Source organism: Onychostruthus taczanowskii, unplaced genomic scaffold (genome assembly GCF_017590055.1).
Source record: "Onychostruthus taczanowskii isolate IOZ18803 unplaced genomic scaffold, ASM1759005v1 scaffold6, whole genome shotgun sequence".
NCBI lineage: Eukaryota > Metazoa > Chordata > Aves > Passeriformes > Passeridae > Onychostruthus > Onychostruthus taczanowskii.
In genome coordinates, this window is record NW_024503679.1 from 11,649,647 (window position 1) to 11,668,306 (window position 18,660).

At 42.9% G+C, this 18,660-nt stretch overlaps 1 protein-coding gene across 1 annotated transcript in view; it reads right to left on the reverse strand.

Annotated features, from left to right (window-relative positions):
• Positions 1 to 5,052: 5,052 nt before the first annotated feature.
• The window catches only part of AGBL1 (AGBL carboxypeptidase 1), a 267,851-nt gene continuing 254,243 nt past the window's right edge, over positions 5,053 to 18,660 (reverse strand). Inside the window, exon 23 of the mRNA XM_041418903.1 lies at positions 5,053 to 8,500. Coding sequence (XP_041274837.1) covers positions 8,194 to 8,500 — 307 coding nt within the window. The 3' untranslated portion in view covers positions 5,053 to 8,193. The remainder of the gene's footprint in view (positions 8,501 to 18,660) is intronic.

Sequence of the window (18,660 nt, forward strand, 5' to 3'; positions counted from 1 at the left end):
AATCATGCTGAATATGACAGGAACGCAGGATCAAATCCTGCACTCAGTTGCTCTGGGGCAAATCCCATTGAAAATTTTCTTTGGGGAATAAATTCACTGCCAGATACCAAGGACCAGTGCACCATACCCAACACACACATCCATAATAGAGAAAATATTTTTTTGCATCATACACATTAGAAAAAGAAGCTAGAAGAAGTCAAATCATTATTGGCAAATAATTTATTCAGCCACAGTCACGAAGGAATTAATCTTATCCATTATTCTCAAACATGACTCAACCAATTCCTGGAAATAACACAGCTAAAGCTTCTAGCTCTGAGCTGCAAACCCTAAGATTTAAATTCTTATTTAATTCCACAGCTCTTTCCCTCTTGTTATTATGTTCAACAGTGTGCTGCTGCTGTTCGTGTGCCAATGATACAAGGTTAGAAGGCTTAGACAGTTCAAAATGTTCTCTCTGCATCAGTAAAGCTAAAAAGTACAAAGCAGCTCTTACAACTGAGAGCACTCAGGCCATCTGCACAGTGGCTTCAGTGTGAGCTCCCTGCTCCAGCTCTCTTGGCATCTACCTGGACATCAGCCACCAGTGAGAGTTCCTGGTCTGATCCCAGTTCCCTTTGGGATGCAGCCCCCCAGATCATCAGAATTCTCTGTAGTCAGCTCTGGGGGAGTGAGAAAAGGATGGGATTACAGAGATGGGTGTGGTCAGCTCTGAAGCAGAGCCCTGTGCTGGAAAGGCTGAAGGTGAGGCTGGCAGATGTATTCTTGTAAATAAAGGTGTATGAACATGAAGTTGAACTTCAACAAAAAGACATGGGATTTTCTGAAAAAAGCAAATGGATTTTCCATTGTATTTTCTCTGTTAAGTAAAATAATGCCCTGCAAGCATGACTGTGGGATTTCTTCTTGGGGTGGGTTTAAAGCTAGGAGTCCTGTCTGATCTGGTAGTTTAACTTCACTCAAAAGTTAACAAGGCAAGGAAATAGCTCAACAAATGATCCTTTCCCAATATCCTAGAATGTCGATCCTGTGGGGATGCCTGTTTCCCTACACTGTACAGAATAATTTAGACTAAGTCACAGAATCACAGGATGGGTTAGGTTAGAAGGGACCACTGGAGATCATCTGGTCCAGCCTCCCTGCTCAAGCAGTGTCCTCCAAAGCGTGTCACTCAGGATTATGCCCAGATGGCTTTTGAATACCTCCAGGGAAGGAGAATTCACAACCCCTCTGGACAAACTATTCCATTGCTCAGGCACCCTCATAAGAAATAAATTCCTCCTCCCATTCAGGTGGAACTTCCTGTGTTCCAATTCTGCCCATTGCCTTTCATGCTATTTCTTGGCACCAGGAAGAAGAGCCTGGCTCCATCTCTGTGACATCCTCCCTTCAGATACTGATAGACATTGACAAGGTTCTCTCTGTCATCTTTTCTCCAGATACCTTACTTCTAGAAAGCTAAAGTTCTTGGAGATGAAACCTGTCTCTCATAAGTAATTCCTCAGCTAATGCGCACCTTCCTTACAAATACTTCATATAAACCATATTACTTTAATTCTTATGAAAAGAAAGTATTCAAAGCTTTCCTAAAGCAAAGACATATGTTATCCTCTAAGCCAATTAGCCAATAAAAGAAAGGAATTAGATCAGCTTGACAAATCCATGTTGATTCTCTTTTACCACCTTCTTATCCTATAGCAGCTAATGAATTGTTTGTTTCATCATTTGTTGAGGTTTCTCTGTAGTGACTCAGCTTAGCTGGCTGATTTAAATTTCCTGGCTCTTTGGGTTTGTTTTTTTTTCCTATCCACACAAACAAATACCCTATTTGCCCTTTTCAACTCTAAAGAACCCTCTTGATATAAGAGAAGTTCTTGAAGTTCATTCCTAAGTGTTCACAGACTGCTTTCACTGGACAGCCTGCAGGAGAATTCCCTCAGGTCAAGCAGTTTGAATTCTCTCAGTGTAAGGGTTCTTCAATTCACACCCCTTGGCACTGGCCCATTCCCATACCCCAATCTGTGTGACTTCTGTTATATTTATCTAGCACTGACTGTTTTGGTGATAAGAGGAGTCAAATAGGCAATGGTGACTCCAACCCTTTGCTCTCCTTCTGTGTTCTCCTTCTGTGGTACATAGTTTTACAGTTTTATTCCTTCTAGCATTTTTATACCATATTTATAGGATTTCTTTTTCTTCCCTTGTAGCTACCTCTACTTCATTCTTTGCCAGAACCGTCCTGATTTCATCCACACGTGCTTTGGTATCATTCTCTTCTCGTTCCTAGCCTGCTGCTGCTTGAACTTTCAAAAACAATTAATTTCTCACTTTAAGGCATTAATGAGGTCCTCACACACTTTCAGTGTTTTTCTTTTGTTCTATTCTTCTCCCTGCCTTAGGAGATCTCGTCATCGCACCTCTGCTCTAATCTCTAAGTCAGTGCTTGCTGGCCTGTATTCCTTTTTCCTTGACTCAACTTACCAATTCCCTGATGTTTCACAGCAAATTAATCCTTCTCCTGCTGTTCCTACTTTCTCTTTTCCATGTGTCTGGGAAGCTGATTAACTCATAGCTTGGTATATGTACTAAGGCTTTATATTCTTCCTGTTTAGCCCTTACACTCCTAGCCCTTGGGCAGAGACATTTCAGATGTTTACCAGATTGCTCCATTCTTCTCCCAAGTGCCTCATTTTCACCTCTATTAAATTTCCCATTTTCCTAACTCACTAACCAGCATGCTGCCTGGTTCTTGGAAGACTGCTGGCTGTAAAAAAAGCTGAAGTTTTTGTCGACACTGTCCATGCTTTCACCTCAAGGATTTGTCTGGCCCACCTGTGCCACCTTCCACAGAGACCAAAAGAAACACAGCAGCCCCTGGAAAGGAGTTAGCAGTGATCCCAGTAATGGGCAGGATTTTTATTTCAGTGATGGCAGATATATGAAGGAAGCAGCAATTAATCCTTCCTGTTTGCCTTCTCTAAGGATATCAAATTGTGTTGTAAACACAGGAGATTTAAACCTCTTTGTGACCCCTTTCACCGAAAATAAATATTAATAACCCCACTTCACAGACAGGGAAACAAACACAGAAAAGCTAAATGGCTTTTTATGGAAATGCCGAGGCAAAGGCAGGAGCTGCCAGAGCATGCACTGGAAACCATTCAGGGAGAGCCGTCAGTCAGGCCTTAAGGAGCAAGGGGGCAGAAAACAGGGCTGTGATTGCAATTACATCAGCTGGTGAGGAGCCAGCCCCTCAGTGCCCAGAGCTCAGTTAGCCAAAGGCTATGGCACTTCACTGACACTGGAGTTATTGCCAGAGCATCCAAGTGATGATTGTTTTTAGTGGTAGATTTGTCTTCCCTCTCACTGGTCCATGCATGAGCTACAAGCAGCTTAATTAAAGGCTAAAAAAGCCCCTGATGCTAAAATAGCTGCCTTGCCGTGTTTCTGGAGATGGTGCTGGACTCATAGCAGGGCACTTCTTTCTGCCTTCTCCTTTCTCTCTCTCTCTCCCTCCTGTTCTCTCACTTTTTAAAAGTGAAATAAAAGAAGCAGGAAAAAGAAAAGATGAAGAAAGTAGCCACAAACTGCTCCATCATCAATAATATGCCACGGATCTTCCAGGACGTGTCTGAGGATGTGAGTCCTGGAGAGAAAGCCCAAGGCCAGGGATGGTAGAGGCTCAACCCTCATGAAAAGCACTCACAGACCCCAGAGCACAATGCAGTGCTGAGGATACGGACTTGGCTGCCGTTTCTGGAGTGGGGAATACAGTGGCAGATTTATTCTACAGTAAAGAGGGCTGTTTCTTGGTAGCACTAATACTGACACATTATCTGGGGACGGAAGAGGATGCACAAATAGGAACAATTGTCCCATTTCTCTGCCTGTGTCTCCCCCAAATGCCCCCTACTCCTATTTCCTCCTGCTCTCTTCATTCCTCTCCTTGCACTGAGTCCTCTCCTTCCTCTCTGATTTATACCTTATTTCTTTAACCTTGTCCATCTTTTCCCAATGCAATTACATGGACAGGGTTTTTAGTTCTCCAAGATTTTGCATATTATCTTCAACTAGATAAGCCCTGTGTCCAGCCCTCTGCCTGGAAAACCATACAAGTGTTTTCAAACAGAGGGTCAAATCCTGCTCTCACTAAAACAGGAGTGAAAGTTTCCACACTGTAAGGATCAGGCCATGGGACAGGATGGGCTGATAGCAACCTGATAGAAGAGGCTTTTAAAATTATCCAGCACAGCTTAAAGAGAAATGTCCTAACAAATCATCACTGCTCATCATTGAAGTGGAAACTAATGATGGCAACTTCCACCACACTCCTGCAGAGTAATTCCAGCTCCCATCTCATCAACTGAAATCAGTATAGAGCAAACACCTGGGCAGTTTCATATCCTTATTTCGCCCCTCCTTATTCCAAAAACACTCACTTTCACTACTACTACATTTGCCATCTTTATCTCACAATGGAACAGAAACTGGGAGAACAAACAAATTGGTCAAGAGCACATAAGAGATCTGTGGCAGAGAAAGAAATATAATATGAGTGTCCCAAATTGCTGCCAAACAGTCTGTGACTCAGGCTTTGCATCTCTAAGGGATGGATAGGGGCAGTGGATCTTGTCCAAGGACAGATAAGACAGGAGATAGCTCTATCACCCACATCTCTGCTGTTTGGCAGCAGTAGAGAAGCAGTGGAGAAGCAGGGCTGCTGTCTTTCCCCCTCCTTAATCTGCTTCCTGTCTGCTTCAAAAACAACCCAGTGCACGGTTGTTTATTATTATTATCACTGTTATTTTCCAGAGTGCTGTAAAACTAGGGGATAGAGCACTCTGACAGCCTCATAACAAACAGCAGATAAAACTAATTAGATTTTGTTCTTCCTTCAGTTTGCTGACTTGATTCTTTTTTTTCTTTTTATTGTTTAATTATATATTTTTTAGCCCAGAGGTTTACACACACACACACATGTATTTCACTAGATGCTGGCAAGGCATCCTTGGGATCATCTCTGGCAGGAAAGAGCTATTGTGGCCGGGAGACCCAAGAGCTGGTGAGGGGCTGAGACAGAGGGTGCAGTGTAGTGCAGGGCTCAGCACAGCATCTTCCACCCACGTCATGTCAACTGGAGGGGGGAGGAAGGAGAGCACAGCCATTCAGAGCCTCTAAGAGAGTCAGTGTGAGACAAAAGGCATCAGTAAAAAAAGTTAATGTGCCTGGCAGGAGCCCAAAACTGCTGCGGCACTAGGGACCAGTGCGCCTCTAAGACACCATCTCTTCTGGCCATTATGGGAATATTTGGCTTGAGTCTCAACCTGACAGCCTTACTGACTCTTGAGGAAGGACAAAACGGTGGGGAGCAGGGCGACTGCCCTCTCCTCCCTCTCTCCCTCCCTTTCTCCGTCGGCTGTTTCCAAATTCTTTGGGATTAGCTAGCAACAGCAAGAAAAGGCACTGCTCTCAGTGCTCAGCACTTCGCAGGCTGAAGTGAGGTGACGGGCCCCGGCGCAGGGGACAAGGGCTTCATTCACTGGGGGATACCAAACCAGAATGACAAGTGTGCAAGAATAAACAAGGCTGGAGTTAATCTAAAGTTGTTTTACACTTTGTTTTATTAAAGTCAATGCACTTCCGTTCCTCTGTGCAGAGCCTAGCTCTGCTTAATTACCATGACTCAGGGAGAATTTTAATAGCGCCGAGCGCGCAGTGCTCACGGAGGCATTCTCCTGACCTCTAGAGGTCTGTCAAAAGAAGAGGAGCATCTGCTCCTTGCGTAGAAGTTCCTGGGGAAAAAAAAGCAGGCAGCCCACAAAACTGCTTCTCCTGAAGTTATCCAGGTGCCATTCCCCAGTGGCTGGTCACCCATGTGCCCCACTGCACTTCCCCACCCTTGGGCTGGGGGCTTCTCCTGCCCCCTGCCTTCTGCAGCACCCTCACCACTTGCTGACAAATTATTGGGCACAGGCATGGGATGCTGGCAGGGAGAAAAGATTGACCAGGTTTTTCACACCACACAACAGCATTTATGCAGGTGTGCTTGATGTCCAGGGACACTGCTCCCAGCTCAGGTGCTGCATTTGGATCCCAGACACTGAAAACACCCTGAGGGCCTCTGCCATCTCCCCTGCTCCTGCAGCTCCTAGCACAGGGATCTCTGAATTGGTGCTATTGATCATACACGTTTGGCTCCACACATGGAAGATACCTCTTTTATTATATTATGACTACTCCTGCACAGTTTAGTCACCAGCACAGAATTTTCCCACTGAACTGAATTCCCCCTATGTTAAAAAACTCAGAATGAAACAGCTAGAAAGCCAAATACTATAGCCCAAATATTTGTACCTCATTAAGGAAAATGCTGATTTAAGAAGATTTTTTTTCTTTGCAATAGGGTTTACCACTGGTAAGCCTTAGTAAGTGCCCTTCAGCTAACTGTTGTGGTCATGTTGGTACAGAAAGCAAAGTGGGTGCAAACATGCACGACACAGATATGTGCAACAGTATTTTTTACCCTGTGTTTTGGGGAGGTACTGTATGCTGAACACCCCAGAGCATGGCTTTTTTGTATGCTGCCATCAGTACCTAGCACAGTGTCAAGTTTTTGTCATGCCTACAAATACTGGATTTTTAAGTTAATTATGCACAAACATTGTTTCTTTATTAATAAGCTTTGAAGCAGTATTATACAAACTATTATAATGGGAACACCTGTTTCACCTCTTTTGTGTCCCTTCCTGTGAGCCACTCTTTTATTAAAATTCAGTATTGTGTGCAACAAGCTGCATGCTAAACCAAGCAGAACAGGACATCTGTACAGAGGCACACACCACACCTAATGAATTAGTCTGGGCTAAGAAGCTCAGCTTCTAAGGACCCAAGCTGCCTGTCTTTTGAGCAGCATCCTAGAGAGATAGAGACACAGGGAGCTCTTATGTGCCAGGGAAGACTTTAAGATCCGTGGATACTGGAAACCAAGCAGGACAGGAAGAAGGTTTTTATCTAAAGAGCAACCTCCTGCTGGAAAATATTGTCTAGGTAGTCTGAGGAAAGGTGCTCAGAAACACATCAGAGCATTTAATGTTCTGCACTAGGAATTCTCTTCAAAACCAGCATAAAACAAGGAAGATGACACAGTGCTTTTAATAATGCATCAATATTAATAATAATCTTCATTGGTAATCACTGGAGTCCTTGCAGGCTGTAATGCTACAACACACTCAGCACATTCATCCCTGTCCTTGAGCCTCACAAAGCAGGGACAGAGTTGGGAGCCTCTTGCATCTTAAAATTAGCTCCATTTGGATTCAGGACAATTCTCCATTTGCAGCAGCAGAGTCTAAGACACTTGGCAAGATCAGTCAATGTGAAGTGTGAGATGAAGTGACATGGCTTCACGCTTTAGAGACACAGAACACGTGTGTGGGTTCTCTGTCTGTGCTGGATTCTCAGGAACTGGGAGGCAATTTTAGGAGAAATCTAATTTTTCTCCATTTGGGGATTAAAGAAACTGTTCTGATTGATGCTGGGGCTAAATTTACTCCTGGGTTTTGCCACCATCACTAATCTATTGGTGAATTTACCTTAGGTTTCCAGAGGATCACTAGGAATTGTCACTGCTGCTTTCCTTACTGTGGCACATTGGATTTCCTATGCTGTTGCTGAGATACAACCATCTCAGAAATACGCACAGCCTGACCCAACCTGTTGAATGCACTGTAAAAATTCTGATCAGACAGAAACCAGAGACATGCTCTACAGCTCAAGAGAGAATGGCAACAGAGAGCTCTGGTGAAAGGCATCAATAACTGTCACTTCTCCAGGCAAAGGCTGCTTAAAGTCAGAAAAAGAGAATCATCTCTTATTCCTTGGTCTCAGAAACTGTTCCTTAGGTCAATCTGTATGAAACCATATACTAGAGGCAGCCATGAAACTGGGGGTTATGTTTAGGAATGGATGATCTCACATGGTACCACCTGGGCTAGTGGCCCCTCGCTCTGCCTCTGGTACAAAGTTAAGGAGTCATTCTCAGCAGGTGTATGTATACAAATTACACAAACATACAGTCAACTCTCCATTCAGAACCTGGAGCAACACATCTGGGAAGGGCGCTGAAGCTGGCAAACAGGCAAACATGAGCAGTGACCCATTTTCTTGCAGCTCTGCAGGTCGCAGCCTTGCTCACACAGGACTGCTCTCAAACCCACGGCACAGCCCCAGTGATGATGAACCCAGAGGAAGAGCTGTGCTGTTGGGTGCTGGCTGGCTGGAAATGTAGAGCCCCCTCAGAGCCCTGGAGCTGCATGTCTGTCCTGTGGTCACTCCTTCATCTTCTGTCTCGCCTTCCACACACGAGAGGCACTCCTGGATCTCTTGGTCTAGCTCCAAGAATTCCTCTTCACCATCAGAGCTACTGGCAGTGTCATAATCAATCTCTTCTGCACAAGGAGGTTCATCATCAGACTCCAGGCTGCTGTTACTGCACCTTCTGCAGAAAAACCACAAGAGAGACTGGATGTCACCAAAGGAGGAGGTGTTCTCGGGGGGAAGAGCAAGCAGCAGGAAAATGCTTTTTCTGGGTTCAACCTTGGCTCTGTTAATAAGGGATGAGGTGGTACTAAGCAATCTCTGGTGTGCCTTTGTGTCTGTCTCACCAATGAGAGTGAGAAAATGAAGAGTGATACTCACTGACCTCTCAGGAGTAAAGCATTATTATTCCCATCACTATTACTGCTATCGCTAATACAGGAACAGAGTGCTTTACATACAGACAATACCATTCTTGCCTTGAGGCACTAACAAAGGTTGCAGAAGCTGAAATATAGCAGAGAAGAAGGTATTCAGTTTCCAGAAGGTTGCTGGTTTAATCATCATCCCTCTCACTGCAGTTCCATATTTAGTGTAAGACCTAATTAATCCAGGTGGTTGAAGTGCTTTGGCATCTTTTCTTCCTGTTCTGTGAATGCTCAGAGCACTGCTAACAAGAGGCAGCACAAGCAAAAAACTGAGCCTCTTGGATCTTCAAGCACAGTGGCTGCAGGGAGGGCAGAAGCACCAGGAGAGGCTGAGTTTTGTGAAGAACGTGGAAAGGTTTTGATAGCGTGGTTTCTGGGGAAGGGCCAAAGTCAGAGTCAAGCCTGAATGGCCGAGGAAAGACTCTAAGTGGATGTCACAGCCACATCATCTGGATCTCAGAAAGGCAGGTTACTCCACATTGGCCTCCTGCCATTTACTCAAAGGAATGGCCACAGGGGCTTTCCTTGCATGCCACTTTCAATGCACAGTGCATGAGGTTTGCCTGGTGCAATATTTATGGCAGAAAAGTGACCACTAGACTAGATGACTCTGGAGGTCCTTCTCCTCCCAAGCTGCCTGCATCCCATCTGGCTCTCAGCCCATGAGGGCAAATGGATAATTTTTTGAGACCAGAAAGAAGCCTGTGATTTCAGTCTGGGTCACAGTCTGGATGAATCAGGGGAAGAGATAGTGCATTTTTCACCTCCAGGTCAATGTTTTCGATCAGACTCAGAGCAAGGGAATGTATTGCTTTGGGGGACAGGGAAAGGAATAATAATATTCCACCTCTGGGGCAGAGTTTTTTAAGTTGTCCCAAGCTGGGAAGAATGAATGACTTGGCAGATGGAGCATACACAGCTTTAATGTGTGGTCTGCTCACTTACATGCCAGTAACCAGAATAATCTTCCAGCTTTCAGCTGTTACACAGCAGTGCCAGCAAGTGGGGTTTCAGAACATACCAAAGGTTTAAAGTATTGCTTTTGGATGTATTGATCCCTCCCCTCTTCTGCACTCCAAGAAAGGTGTAATATTTTCCTAGGTCTGAAACTCCAGATCTTAACTGCAGAGTATTCCGCAGCAGAAACAAGCAGTGTCAACCCACATCTCCTTCTCAGGCTGATCTCTGGCTTAGTTTACTTCAAAGGCTGGGTATAAAGGATTTTCTGAAAGCTTAATAGAGCTGTACAGCTAAAAAATAAATAAAAGAATAATTATGCACTTTTACAGTTTCTGGCTCTACTTCAGTCTGCTCAGAAATCTGGGTCAGGAAGAACTCATACTGAAAATGAGGATGTGACATGAAACAAAACAAACAAACCAGGACAATTCTCCCAGCACAAACAGCAACAGCAATGGTCCCAGCTGAGTTTGACCAGTGGGTTTAATTTCTTCTTTTAATTTTCATATGCAGGCATGGCATGAATTACCATGATACTGAGTACCTGTGATAATGTTCAAAGCTGACTAAACCCAGGGGAACCAGAATTTTCATTTATAAGCCCTGCTGTTGCAGATTTGCAATCAAAAAGAACCAAAGCATACCTACTTTCAATATTGCACTTGTACATTCTTAAGGAGCTGCTAATGCCATTGGGACAGAATATAGCTGTTACCCAACTCACTGATATTTTACAGATGGAGCAGCTTGCAGCCTAGGAACTGAAGGTCAAACATTTGCATTAACAGGATAATTGGGGGGGAAAAAGGTCCCTATTATTACTTAAATCTGGGAAGCCAAATAACAGGATCTTCTGAATTTTTCAATAATTTAAGTGATTTTAGGACTGTATTTCTGACAAAAAAGGCAAAATGCCTCCTACCACAAAAACATTTTACTAATGAAGGGAAGGCTGGAAGACAACAAACAGAGAATGAAAGACAAAAAATACAAGCCTGCCAATTCTTTACATTGAAGACTGAAGGGATATTCTTTATGAAGAAAGCATTTATTCATAAAACATTTGTAATGGACTTCCAAATCTCCCCCTTGTTGTCTGCCTGTACAGCACACAAAACACCAAGAGAGCTCAATTTAGGGGGCAGTGGTGGTGCAGAAAGAGGTTCTCCATGAGTGAGGATGTGCTTAGGCACTGTTTGGAGGTCAGGAAAGAAGATTTTCTTCCTCATTAGCTCTGCCCTTTGCTCCTTTGCAGTGTCAGTGATGAGCAAGGCAGTTAGCACTGATCTAAGCAGTGGCTTCTCCAGCCTGGAGTGACAGCCCTGGGCCAGAGCCAGCAGCACAGGTCTCACAGTGAGCTCCCAAACAGCAAAGGGATGGCACCAGCCTCCTCCTGCTGCCAGCATGGGCTGCAGCCACACTGCTGGCTTCAAAGCTGAGAGGATCTTTATCACATTAACAAACTCTACAAACCAGTTACCTCTCTGCAGCTTTACATCCCAACAATTCACTTGGTTCTGCAGGAAGATTTAAAACACATTACAAAGCAACACAAATGGGCTTTGTGGTTCCAAGCAGCAGGTTCTTCTGAAAGAGGAGAGGTGGCAGCATATGGCACGTGGAGGAGCCAGCCATTCCACCAACCAAGTGCCAGTCCTTGCATGTGCTTCCCCACATCACAGAGAACTCTTCCATGCAAATGGTGAAACATCCTGAGGAACGGGACTGCCAACATCTATTGACTATTGCATTCTTTCCCAACAGAGTTTTGGGGGTTTGTTTGTTTATTTTTAATCTGATCTTTAAAAGCTGGAAAAGAATTCACCCAACAAAAAATGAAACAAAAACTGAAAGCAAATCAACAACAAAAAAGCTACCCAGGAGACATGAAACATATTTATCAAAGAATAATGATGTTGTCTCACAGAAGGTAAACAAAGAGGAAAACCAATGACACTACATTATAGAAATCCAGACAAATACAGACTATGAATACCACTGAACATGAACACAGTGCAGAAGAGAGGGGGGAAGGCTGGTAAATATATTCTGCAGCCAGCAGTCCCCCAGCTTTCACAATAAAACCTGTACACATTTGGCTGATCTTCAAAACCTATGGCCTCATAGCCCCCATCTATTCCAGCTGATGTGAACCACAGCAGCAATTTGCAACTTCATGATGTGATAAATAGAATTTCTTTGTTTTGATTTTTAATTTGCATATTTACTCAGATATGACTTAATCTTAATTAGTTCTTGTTTTCTATGTGGGTGTGTTTTTTTGTTTGCTCAGTTTTGGAAAGCAAGCAAGATTTGGTTCCCTGTAAAATAATTCTGGGATTTTTTGCTGCCTTAATGGGAGGAGAAGGAGAAGGGAGCCCTGTCTCCTTACACAACTTTGTGGTATGACTGGAAAACACTTCTTCTAGGTGCCTACTGGCAACCCCTCATTCTGAGTCAGCCCGCTAGGACACAGCTGGAGAGAAAGCTCTCATGTCAGCTGTCCTGCTGAGCCACACCTCAGAACACACACTGTGCAGCTGTGGTGATAAACTATAGCTACACACTGCACATGGGCATGAGTGGCATCATTCTTCCATACTTAATTTCCATCTACTTGTACATGCACTTCCAGGGAATGGAGAAAACTAGTGAACCCCTAATTTCTAGCGATTTTTCACTCACATTTTGCTTGTGTGGCAGGTCACTCCCTCTCTGTGTATTCTGCTGGCTGGCTCAAAATAGAATGTTTCATTTTTTCTGCTGCAAAGAACAGGCACTGACAACTGTCCCTCTTAGGGAATCTGTGACTGCTGTTCAGGGTTTCTGCTTGACCTTCACTTGACAGCCCTCACAGTTGCAATGCATTACAGAGGGAAGTGGAGCATTTACTTTTCTTTCATATTGCTCCTCTCACTGTTGAAATTTGTTGCAGCCTTGTCAGAGAGAAACTGGAAGTGGGAGGGTTTAAATGCATCACATAAAAAGGAGGAAAAAGCTGAGGCTGGAGACCACTGCTGGTCATGGACATATCAATGATTCTTTCTGAAGGGTGTATCAACAAACAAGCAAACTTGTCCTCAGCCTCTCTCTGCAATGAAAAATAACTTCCCAGCATAATCATCCTGCCTGTAACCCTATTTTCTCCTTGTGTTAAACCTTCTCTCCATCATGGCATGTCCCAGTTCTTTGGAAGCTGCCCAAAGCAGGGATGTGGCTGTGTATAATGAACCAAGCACATCTCTGATGCAGTTCATAGACTAAATAAGGCAGGAAATAGCTTTACTGAAATTTTTCAAGAGATGAGACATTCTTGTGTATGAATAGAAAACAGAAAAAAAAAAATTATGTCATTAAACAGGTCAAATTCTCCACAGTTACAGCATTCACCTGAAGGGTGTGGTTTTTCCCCACTCAGGCAGGGAGTGGAGACCCCAGAAAGTTCCCTGACCACAAATATCACCTGTGCAGAAGGGGAATTGCCTATTCTTTTCCAAAGAAGTTTTATCTATTGCATGACCAGTTACCAGGGCTGGTAAATAAAGTGTCCTGAAGCTTTAAAGATATGCTGCCCTCACCATAGTGAATTGGAATTGCCTTGCCCTTCTGGCTTTTTAACATTAAAATTCCATCTACACCACCAGATCTAAAAGGGATGTGTGGTCTTGCACAGTTTTGCTTTTGAGGAAACCATATGTTTTATTAAAAGCAGGAACACTGCTTCTGAAGGCTTGTAATGAATCTAAAATGAACCTTAAGCAGACACATTTGCAGTAATCCCAGAGTACAATTCTGCCTTTAATTGCTTCAATAAAGTAGTATTTTAGGACATAAATGAAACAACTATGATGCTTGCAGGTAATTACACCTGTAAGAAATACACTACAGCAACAAGATGCCAGCAAAGAAGGGCTTTAATTTGCCCTTTGTGTCTGGATTCAGTTGCTGCAAGATGCTTGCACACCTTGTAATGACTTTCTAATTTCTCCTCTGCCGTTCAGCAGCTCCCCAGACAGCAGCCTGGCACCCTCCTGCCCGAGGAATGCCAGACAAGGATCTGTTTAGTCCCTGACCTCACCAAGGGAGGGGACCAGCTCTGTTCTGATGCGGGATGACTCCAGCTTTAGGAGCTTTTGCTTTCCCCTCCGTCGTTGCTACACAGCAAACGCCAATGATGTTAACTTTGTAGACTCCCAAGGGACTTCCCTTCCCAAAGACTCTTTGACAAGGACTTTTGCACACACAACCTCTCCTGAGAAAATGTGTGCTCAGCCCAAGGAAGTGCCAGGTGCCCTGGCTCTCAGCCCACCTCACCCCTCCTTTCACCAGCAATATCAACGTAATTAAACGTGGCCTTGAATTCTGTTTGTTGTGGCTGAGACATGTTTGGTCTTGTTTCAAGTGTAGGTTGTTTTTTTTTCCTTTTTTTCTTCCTGCTGCAAATAGCCAAGAGAAAGGTGCAATTCATTGCTAAGGCTCGAACTAATTAGTTTTTCAGAAGTTCCCAGGCTAATTGTAGACTGCAATATTTATAATTGATTTGGCCAGATTAGAAATGGGTGTCTGGTGTACCAGTTAGATAAGTAAAGGGCAAATGGGTTTTATTTAGAAGAGAAGGGAAGACAGCTTGTAAATAAAAGGAGAGCATGAAGAGGAAGGAACAGGCTGACTCCTGGCCAATACTGTCCCCTAATGTTCATTCATGCTTGCAACAATTTAGCCCTGGGTCAACAATTTACTTGCATCTACCACAAACTGTTATTTTTCCCAGGAATGGCTGCCTCCAACAGTGGTGAGAAGGTGGCTGATGCTGCTGTAGGGGCAGGGGAGGTGCTGGGCTCACACCTCTCATCATAATTTTCCATTTCCATCTTAGGAAATGGAAAGGCCTTCAATGAAGGTGGAGAACTGCATTTAATTGAATTACACCATGCCATTGGGACAGCTTTGATCTTTCTGTGAAAGACGAGTTTGCAGACAGGACAAGAAGGCATTTTCCTCCCATTTGAAGGGTAGCTGACATTGCACGGCATTCCTGGGTTCCAGGTATCTCAGCTCACATCCAGGTGTGCTTCCAATGCTAACCAATAAAATTCACACAAGCTGGTCTTCAGACTTGCAGGGTGGAAAAGCTGCTGAGAGGCCAGAGGCTGTGGATTCAGTCTTATGAACAATCATTAATTTCCTCCTAATGGAAGACCAATCTATATATCAGTGCAGGGCAAACACTGCATCTTTAGCATTCTTATAGCTGTAGGCTTGTAAGCATTAATAAAACCCAGTGACTTGAACAGATACAAGTCAGCCACGAAATTAAGCTCTGGCAGTGCTGCAGACCCCAGACATAATGAGTTTCTCTTCTCTCACCCTTAGACTGTTCTTAGGTCTTGTATATTTTTTTTTCTTTAAATACATCCACATTTCAGCACAGGAAAGCACCATCCTGTGAGTATTTTATGAAAGATTTGTGAACTGGCATATTCATTTTGGTTTGTGATGATGTTTTCTTTCACATGGTAGAACACCTAGCTTGGATAAAACATTAACAATCCCATTAATCTGCTGCTTGAAAGGGCAGAATGAACAGAACAGCTGCATCCCCACCACCACTGACAAGCTAAACCAGGGTACTGAGTAAAATTTCCACTTATTATGGTGTGAAGTTAATGACAAAAGAACCTAAGCACGGAAAACTCTGACTTTACCTCCACAGACATTCCAGGCAACCTGTTAAATTTCAGTCACACCAAACAAGTTCAGCCACTTCACCCAAGCTGGGGGAACAGCTCATTCACCCAAAACTGGCATCCAGCACCAGTTTCTGTGTTAGTTCCTTGACAATATGAGATATGCCTGAAGAAATCTTGAGACCTGACTTCCCATGTCTGTACAGCACTTTTTCTTGACATTTGGGCCAAAATACCAAGCACCAGGGCTCGAGCCCTGGGATACAAATTTTAAGCAAGTTGAAGACTTTTATAAGAATCATATGTGATAAATTTATGTGATATATTCAGGCACTGTTGGGAAACAAAAGTTCAGAGTATTTTGGGAAAGCATAGGCCACATATTGCTTTTTAGATCCATGTTACACTACAACTTGATGTTTATTTAAGGGATGGTTTAATACCAGGTCCACTGTGATCTTGTTATATTCATTAAAAATGAGATATACTCACAGGAAATAGAAGATGGCTGATGCAAAATAGATGGAATAATACCCATCCACCAGGCAGCACAAGCAGTGGCTTGGATTTAGAGTTTAAGGATCAGAGGAAATGCTTTCAAACCAGGTAAATTTTATCTTTCTACAGCTTAAGCTTCCTATGGAAATATGAGCAGTCCAGGCCCTTTGTATGGGAAGATATTTAGTGAGACTACCAGAAATTACGGCACTAAATAATGAAAGAGTTGCTGAAAATATGGTTTTGAAAGTGTTTGAGAGCTTTTCTCACAGTGTCTCTATCTCAAGCAATTTCTTCTCAAAAAGATAATCATGTTATTGATGACACTTAGCAGTCCAGCCAAAGTAATACAGGAAGATTATTGGAATCCTTGTAATTGCTTTTAGATGCTTCCAGTAGTTGAGATATTGGCACTGTGTGTGGGAAAGAAATGTAGTAAGATTTTGGCTTAGATGCTAAAAAATTGTACTGCTGAGGATAAAGAATGTAAAGGCAGGCAGGTTCTCCTGAGATCCCTTTTTTTTTTCCCTTGGTGCTCTATCACATAATTCCACTGACTCTATCTAAGTTGAATAAGTGGTTCTATATATTTAATTTCAAAAGTCCAAGTTTCATATGTACATATCCATTAGTTCTCTCTGGACAACTTAAGGGATTTGGGATTTTGAAAGCAAAATGTTTTAAGACCAAGACATGTCTAGCCTGTGCCTTAGTTACATATCTGTCCTATGTACAAGGTATTTTAGGGTGAGATAAATACACATGCAAATATTTTTTTGCACAGCAGATGACAGATAAATATCTAATTACTTGACCAAACTAATAATTGCTGTAAATTACTAGTTGGAAATTAGTAATTCACCCCGTGAAGGAGAAAGAAACCTTTTGGTTGCTAGTTTTTCTTCTTGAAAATGTATTTTTAGCTAATACCCACTCTGATGTTCCAGACAATCTATGGCAGAGGTTAAATTATTAGGTTGAATTATTATAAACTGTATGTGTCTGTGTATGTAAACAAATTTAAACAAGCATGTAAATACATCACCATCCCTTATATGATCCTTATATAATCCACAAATACATCACCTTTCCTTAAAAACAGATAAATAATAGATATATACACATTATACACACACACCCAGACACCCACACATGCACTCAGTTATGTGGTTTGCTCTGTATTCAGAGCACAGTTTTCATTACAAGACATGGGAGGTCTCAGGAGATGCTCCTACAGCTCCCTGAGAAATAACAATAGGTGATCACTGAACCTTGATGCTGTTGCATTCAAGTGGAAGCAACCTGAGGGAAAGAGCTGCTTGTGACCAGAGCAAAGCAATTTTTTGACTCCAGTCCCCAGGTGAGTGTTGACAAAGCAGGAGTTCACCTGAAAGGGAAATTAGACCATCTGGGTAGGACTGGCAGCAACTGACAGGATGAGAGGACACAGTCTTAAGCTGTGCCAAGGGAAATATAGGTTAGATCTTATGAAAAAATTTTTTACAGAAAGGGTGATAAAGTTCTGCAATGGTCTGCCTGGGGAGGTGGTGGAGTCACCATCCCCAGATGTGTTTAAAAAAAGAATGGATTTGGCACTGGGCGCCAGGGTTTAGTTGAGGTGCTGGGGCTGGGTTGGATTTGATGACCTTAAAGGTCTCTTCCAACCTTGTGATTCTGTGGCTTGAGATATGTTAGGATGGTCAAGAGGCAGTAGAAATGGTTGTCTAAAACCTCCAGTGTTGTCATCAGCTGTTTGGGAGCTTAAAACAAGACTGTGGCTAATGTTAAGATCTTGGATTTTCTGTAAGGAAACCAAGACATTTTCCTATTTCACGTGGACCTGACTCATTCTTGTACCTCTTAAAGTAAGGAATACACATTTTTAGAAACAGGTGGGACCAAAAATACTCAACTCTGGTGAAGAGAATGATTCTTGTTCTGAAGCACCCAGAGAGGGGACAGGGTATGACAACACATGGAGCTGTTTTATCACTGAATTCTGCTTTTAAGGAAAGGCTTCAGACAAATCTCAGCTTAAGGGCCACAGAAAACAATTCTTGGAGTGCACTGAAGGCAGTTAAGGCCAATGTGATGGCAAAGCTCTGAAGCCTCAGAGGTTCCAGGTGATGAACATCATTTAACATGGCCACCTCCCAAAGTAACTTTTCCTATGGTCCTTTACCAAGGTCCTGTGTTATCACAGATTTCTTGGAATGGATCCAACACAAATCTGCAAAGTCATAATCCTTCTAGAAGTTATACATCTCACTCAGGGGTGCTCATCACAACTGATCCGAGAAACCTCCTGTGTTGTAAAAAGTTCTGAGACTGATATGGAACTTTTGTTCTTTCCTGAGGAGAACAAATATATTTAATCAATATTATATCTGGGTGGGAGGGGAGAGAGATATCCTGTGTGTACCCATAAGAATGAAAGACAGCAAGGGCAAGGTCAAAGAAATCTATTGTGCCTTTAAAGCAGATTGAAGTGGGGTTTATGGCAGAAACATCTGATGAAGTATGTCTGATCATAAATAATCAACAATAGATGCAGCTTAAAACTTCAGCCTCTGCCCTCATCTTCAATCTCTTCTCAGACATAATGAGATTCAGATAAAACAAATCTGAATACTCATGTTCAATATCTTTTAAAACATTCTGATCAATTATGTTTTTAACACCATATGGACCCAAATCCAAAACCTTGCTTAACCTCGCTCATTACACAGCTGATTTGCATATGCTTTGGACTCCATTAAGGACAACAA